The sequence below is a fragment of the Alosa sapidissima genome, chromosome 11, assembly GCF_018492685.1.
Source record: "Alosa sapidissima isolate fAloSap1 chromosome 11, fAloSap1.pri, whole genome shotgun sequence".
Lineage (NCBI taxonomy): Eukaryota > Metazoa > Chordata > Actinopteri > Clupeiformes > Clupeidae > Alosa > Alosa sapidissima.
In genome coordinates, this window is record NC_055967.1 from 5,378,955 (window position 1) to 5,385,361 (window position 6,407).

At 47.9% G+C, this 6,407-nt stretch overlaps 1 protein-coding gene across 1 annotated transcript in view; it reads left to right on the forward strand.

The window, feature by feature from the left end:
• Positions 1 to 6,094, forward strand: part of mctp2a (multiple C2 domains, transmembrane 2a) — a 51,904-nt gene extending 45,810 nt beyond the window's left edge. Inside the window, exons 20-23 of the mRNA XM_042110755.1 lie at positions 694 to 803; positions 998 to 1,107; positions 2,029 to 2,126; positions 5,098 to 6,094. Coding sequence (XP_041966689.1) covers positions 694 to 803; positions 998 to 1,107; positions 2,029 to 2,126; positions 5,098 to 5,157 — 378 coding nt within the window. The 3' untranslated portion in view covers positions 5,158 to 6,094. The remainder of the gene's footprint in view (positions 1 to 693; positions 804 to 997; positions 1,108 to 2,028; positions 2,127 to 5,097) is intronic.
• Positions 6,095 to 6,407: the final 313 nt, after the last annotated feature.

Genomic DNA, 6,407 nt, shown 5'->3' on the forward strand with positions numbered 1-6,407 from the left:
GCACGCACGTGTAACTGTGTGTTCACATGTTTGTGTGTGGTGTGTGTGTGTGTGTGTGTGTGTGTGTGTGTCTGAGTGTGTGTCCTTGGCCTCCTCCTTAGCTCCGTGGCAGTGAGAGGTGCGAGCGCTCACTCCCAACCCAGAGCCCAGAGCGTGGCAAGTCAATCCAGCAGTGGGGAGAAAGGCGCTAGGCTGGCACCCCGAGAACAAGACCAAACTCGCCCCTTAGCACTCGTCTGCATCCAGCGCTCTCTCAAGATCCCCTTCCCTCTCTCCCCTCACACACTCACGCTCTCAGTCCTCACAGCATCTGATTGCTGATGGCTATTTTAGATCCTGACGGACCCCCCCCCAGACACTTAATCTTTGATTGTTGTTGCACTTCCATTGTTTGTGGCCGACAAAAGGGGAAATGACACGGCTCGCCTCCTCGTGACGGCTCTCAGTGCCAAGAAGCGTCGCCGCGCTTCCGAAAGGCAGCAGGAAGAGACGCTGAGTTGGGCTCATTATAGGCCATTGGCTAGATGAATTACTCTTGATGGCACTCCAGAAATGAAGCGCTCTCTCTCTCTCTCTGCACTGTTCTGTCTGCAGCGGCTGACCCTGCTCATCATTCCCTCTTTGTCTCTCTCTCGCTCTCTCTCTCTCTCTCTCTCTCTCTCTCTCTCTCTCTTCTCTCTCTCTTTCTTTCAGGAATCAGAGAAGAAAGGGCTGATGGACAAAATCCATATGGTTCAAGAGATAGTCCTCACTGTGCAGAACACCTTGGATGAGGTTGCATCTATTGGAGAGAGAATTAAGAAGTAGGATCAGACTGCATTTAATGACCTCTACCATCAATTTAATACAGTCATAAAATCTGAAGTTGATGTTACGATAGCTTTAGATGACGTCATTTTGAGAATCTTAGATAAGAAGCCATTGTGATCTCTGTTGGAAAACTGTGTGTGTGCTGTATGTCTTGTGATTTTAAACAATGGCATCATGTCGTTTGCAGCACTATCAACTGGTCAGTGCCTTTCCTGTCGTACTTGGCGTGTGTGATGCTGTTTGTGGCGACTGCTGCCTTGTTCTTCATCCCACTTCGCTACATTGTGTTGATATGGGGTAAGGACAACCCTTCTCTCTCTTTCTCTGCCAGACAAACATTTTGGAACCCTGATTCATTTTCTTGAAAAAAAATCATGAAATAAGAAATGTATGTCTTGTCTACGTGATTCGAACCTTATTTTTCATCTGAGCCACAGGAGTTAGGGGTTTATTCCTAAAGCAACACAAACACGTACATAGTTCAGATCCTACACAACATAAAGGAAACCTGCCAAGAGCCCAGTCTGAAGATCTAGAGCACATCCTTTGGAGTATACAAAAGGTCAAAGGTTACGAATGTTCAGCATAAGCGTCCTCCCCTCTGGCCTTTGGCCTGGCAGTGCATCTCTTGGGCACTGAACACAATCAATATCCAAATGTTATCAAATGCTTCCACAGCTTCCACTCTGCTCAATGCTTCCAGGGAAAGCCTTTCATGTTGCTGAGAGTAGTTCTTGTTTGGTGTGTGTGTGTGTGTGTGTGTGTGTGTGTGTGTGTGTGTGTGTGTGTGTGTGTGAGAGAGAAGGATAGAGAGAGAGTTTGTGAAGTGCCAACTATCTGTAGAGAACTACTATGAAAGTGCTGTTCATTTTTCCTGATAGTGAGTACATTTGCCATAAAATAAGACAGAAATGCGTCAGGAAGCTCTGCTTGTTTGAGAAGCTCTCATTATAGTAACGCAAAGACACCCATCCCAAATCCTGTCCTCGAAACACAGCAATTTAGACATCCACTGTAGATCCAATTTGGCTCTTTTGGAGAGGGAATTGAAATAACACCCCCTGTGTGGCATCTCTCAGACATCGGGGACTAGTCCCCATGATGGGATGGGACGGGGAACGTTTTTTATTTTGTCCGTCTTGTCTCAAATCTCCGTACAAATCATGGTTTTGGAGGATGTCTTTATTTATTAATGTGCTCCTGTTTTTTTTCCGTAAGGTGTTAACAAATTCACCAAGAAACTCCGCAACCCGTATGCCATCGACAGTAATGAAGTACTGGATTTCCTCGAGAGGGTGCCTTCTGATGTTCAAAAGGTAAGAGTCCAATTTTACATACCGATCGAGACAGAGAGAGAGAGAGAGAGAGAGAGAGAGAGAGAGAGACAGAAAGAAGAGAAGAGAAGGCAGCAAGGGAATTCCCAGAAGATGTCTGTATTATTTGCTATAGCAGAATTCCCATGTGCTTGGGGAATACTTCCTCCGCCTTTGTTTGATTATTAATGGGCTGGTGCCTTTAAGGAGCCATCCACGGCCCAATTATTTCTCCGCATGTTTTCGGCGGGATCACCCCAGTGCAGATGGAGGGCTCCGCTCTGATCTGTTCCTGGCCGCATCGCTCCCACCTTGTCCCTGATTATCACTTTTGTCAGCCTGTGATAAAAGCAGGGGTGGTGTTGGGTGCTGGGGCCCAGGGATCCGTCTGTGTGTGTCTGTGTGTGTGTTGTGTGTGTACTGTCTTGATAGTCTGTCCCCTGTGTCATACAAACACATCAGATTTTGAAGGAGCGGATTGCTGAAGTGGTGCGTCATCGCCGCCCTGCTGGGTGCCATATGCGAGTGCGCCTCAGCCACGGCTGCCGTGTCAGCGGCTGTTATATCAGAGAAGCTGCAGGATGTGTGCCAGCCCGCGGGGAGAGAGAGGTGGCTGCTGGCACCTTTTGCTGGGCTCTACAGCCTGAGCGGGGGCAGCTTGGAAACGAGGGACACACATAAACACACACACATACACACACACACACACACACACACATACTCACATACATACACACACACACACAAACACAGACTCAGACAAATGCAGATATACCCAAACATACCATATATAAACTCAGGCAGATGTACCCTCATCTACTAAAAGCGCACATATAAAAGCCCATGGACTCCTGCTCATCTTCCTCCCTCGGCTGGCAGCTCTCTCCACTGGGCAGCTGTTGAGGAGATCTCCCTCTGCTCCGCTGCGTGGCCTTCTCTCCCTCACCTCTGCTCCTCAGTCTGCATGGAGCTAGAGGGCCGGGGTGATGGGTAGCCCAGGCCATGGTGGTGATGGGAGTGTGCTTGGTGCAGACTGGCAGGGGGAAACGGTGAATATTTTTGGGATTCTCCTTCCCCATGCGCATGGGAGTGTAAGGTAATGCGTCAAAGAACTTTCACAATCAAAACTAGGGAAAAGACGAGAAAAAAAACTGAGGAGGAGTCAAGGAGAGAGAGAGAGATAAAAACAGATTGGACTGTTTGTTGCTGTCATGTCCAAGTCTCAAATGACTTTAGCTCTATTTCTCTCTGTCAGACACACACACACACACACACAAACACACACACACACCCAAATAAACAGTCTGAGATTATATATAGTATCTAGCAGGTTCTCGTTGCTTTCCTTGCTCGCGTCTTACAGTCTGAGAATCACACGCACGGATGACAGAGTGCCTGGCGAGCTTTTGTTTTGCGTCTGGCCCTCAGCACCTGAGATGCTTGCGGGCCCAAACGGATGAGTGACACGTCACCAAAACTGAAATTGACTCCTGTCTCACTGGGGAAGAGTGACTTGGCAATTAGCGCCGGAGCCCATCTTCAAAGGAGCCCCTCAAAAGTGGACTTCTGATGAAGAGTCCTGTGTCCTAAAATAAGAAGCATCTGTCAGTTCTGAGAGCAGTTTCATGTTCAGATGCGGGCCACCATCCCTTTGTTCCCTCTCTCTTCCATCTCCCATTCTGATAATCAGCACTGAGTAATTAGAGCTGAGTTCTCACCTCCATTTCACAGAGCTGTGTGTGTGTGTGTTTGTGTGTGTGTTTACATGTTTTTGTTTTTGTTTGGAAAAACAACCACAGAAAATCAACCAGAGATATTTTCCTGTGTTTGTTTTTTTGCTTGTTTGTCTCACCCCTTGAGTGACATGCATTTTGTCAGCTTTTTGAAATAATTTTCCATTTTATTCCTCCTTAATTCTCCTGTCTATTCACCAGTATTCGCTTCACTCTATGGTTATTTCAGAATCTATAACAGCCCTTCTACACAAAAAAGAATTCAGAACATATGTATTCTACATCAGACAGATTTGAGATTTTTTCTATTCTTCATCCATCTCTTTCTTCGTCTCCTCTCAGAGGGCAAAGAATAAGTGTGAGACTTGCAAAGGTGTTCGATTCTGAATCAGCAGTCTGATGATTGTGTGAGTAGCAGCAGTGCAGAATGAGCACCCCCCCCAGTCCTTGATGAGTAGTCTAAGACTGGCACAGGTCAGATTATTATCAAGGCGACACGGCTCTTCTGGTGAGCGGCCACTCAAGGTCACTCTGATGAGTTTCTGAGTGAGCCCGAGGAGCAGGAGCTACCCAGTGAACCCTGCGTGAGAAGCTGCCAACCCGGGAGCCATGGCTGATTTCTCTCCCAAACAAACTTCTGCCTACTGCTTCTATAATTAGGACCAGCGCTAGAACAGAAAGTGGAAGAGGAGAGCAGGAGAAAAAAGTTTTCTCTTTTCTTTTTTTTCTCCTCATTCTTTTTTCTTTTTTTTGCACTCACTTGTTCTCGAAGAGGACGTGGCGGCACACAAGTAGCGATTCCGTGGCTTTGCAGTCGGCCCCCTGGCTGCCTGGCAGGTCGTCCCTCGGTTAGACGGCTGCTCGCCTCTAATGCTGAGCTTGTGGAGGACGAGGAGGAGAACAAGGAGAGACGGGGGGAGGAGGTGGAGGTGGCGGAGGAGGAGGTGGAGGTAGCTGGAGCTGGTGAAGAACCCCTTGACTTTTCAAATCCTTCCTCCCTGTGATTAATCCCCTCTGCTCCTGTGTTTAAAAAATGATTCATTACAGGTGCGGCCGGCCGGGCAGAGCGTCTCTCTCTCTCTCTCTCTCTCTCTCTCTCTCTCTCTCTCTCTCTCTCTCTCTCTCTCTCTCTCTCTCTCTCTCCTCCTGCCTGCGCCCGCTCCTCAGGGGAGCCATTACGCGCGCTCCGCTGATCTCGGATTACCTGCCTCTCCTGCCCAAACTCCTGTTTGTTTTCACAGGTGCAGTACAGCGAGCTCCGCGCGCCCACCACCGCTAACCCGCAGCGCAAGAAACGCTAAGAGTCCGGCCCACAGGACCACGCGACCCTCCGGACGACCTGCCAGACGAGCCACCGGCGGCCCGACAGAGGGATGGAGGGATGCACTGACATGGAGGGATAGATGAATGGATGGATGAGATGTGGGGTTGGGCAGTCTCTCTCTCTTTGTAAAATGGATTGGTCGGCCGGGGCTCTCTGTTTTGGTACTTTGAGAACTCGCCTGTGCCTCCACTCTAAACTAACCTTCTCTGGACCTTCAAGCTTGTCTCCTATAAATGCATCAAAACATATTGTTACTGTGTGTTTGTGTCTGTGTGTTGGGTTGCATGTGTGTGTAAGTATGTGTATTTGTGTTTTCCATGTCTAAGTGTGTGTTCGCTTGTACATATATTGTGTGCATTTATGTGTGTGTGCGTGTGTGTGTGTGTGTGTGTGTGTGTGTGTGTGTGTGTGTGTGTGTGTGTGTGTGTGTGTGTGTGTGTGTGTGTGTGTGTGTGTGCCTGCCACCCCTTCTGACAGGGGCTGTGGTTTGTCTCTTTCGGGGGAGCACGCGGTGCTGTCAATCACTGCTCCGAGCTTTTATGGGGGAAAAACGGGAAAGTAGGGCGCCCTCTGGCCCAGCTTAACAACACGCTTTGGATCACTGGAACTCCTGGCCGCAAAAGCACCAAAAAAGCTTCAGTGACCTCCACCACATGGAAATGTCTTTCTGTTGACCATGGACCAAGTACAAAGCTATGTAACTTTGTGACTAATTGCAAACCCAGCTGAAATGTAGATGCCATGCTATTTTCATATGATACTATCATTCAGGCAGAAAAATGTGCTTCCTCTTTATAGAATATTTGCTTTGATACAGACAGAGCAAACATATATTTTCTTTGCTTTACTTTTTTTTTAAATAATTGTCTCTTGAATGAGTATGTACTGTAAATATTAAAGATTTTTTTGAGATATTCTGCACATGGATGAATTTTCTGTCTGTATGATATATGGTGATGTTTTAGCCATGCTGCCATGATGTTGCAGAGGGTTGCAAGGAAAAGCAGAAAACGGTGGAGAAATCAGCAGGGGGGGTCTAACTTCACAAAGTGTATTTGTTCTCAGGGAGGCAGGTCTTCTTTTCAAGCCCACACTGCAGAGAAAGAGGGAGAGAGAGAAAGCAGAGAGAGAGCACATGTGGTTGCACAACGTGGCCTTTGGTAGAGGACCCAGGCCACTGCTGTGCCGTGGTGGTTGTGGAGCTCACATCAAAGCGTTTGCAGGTCC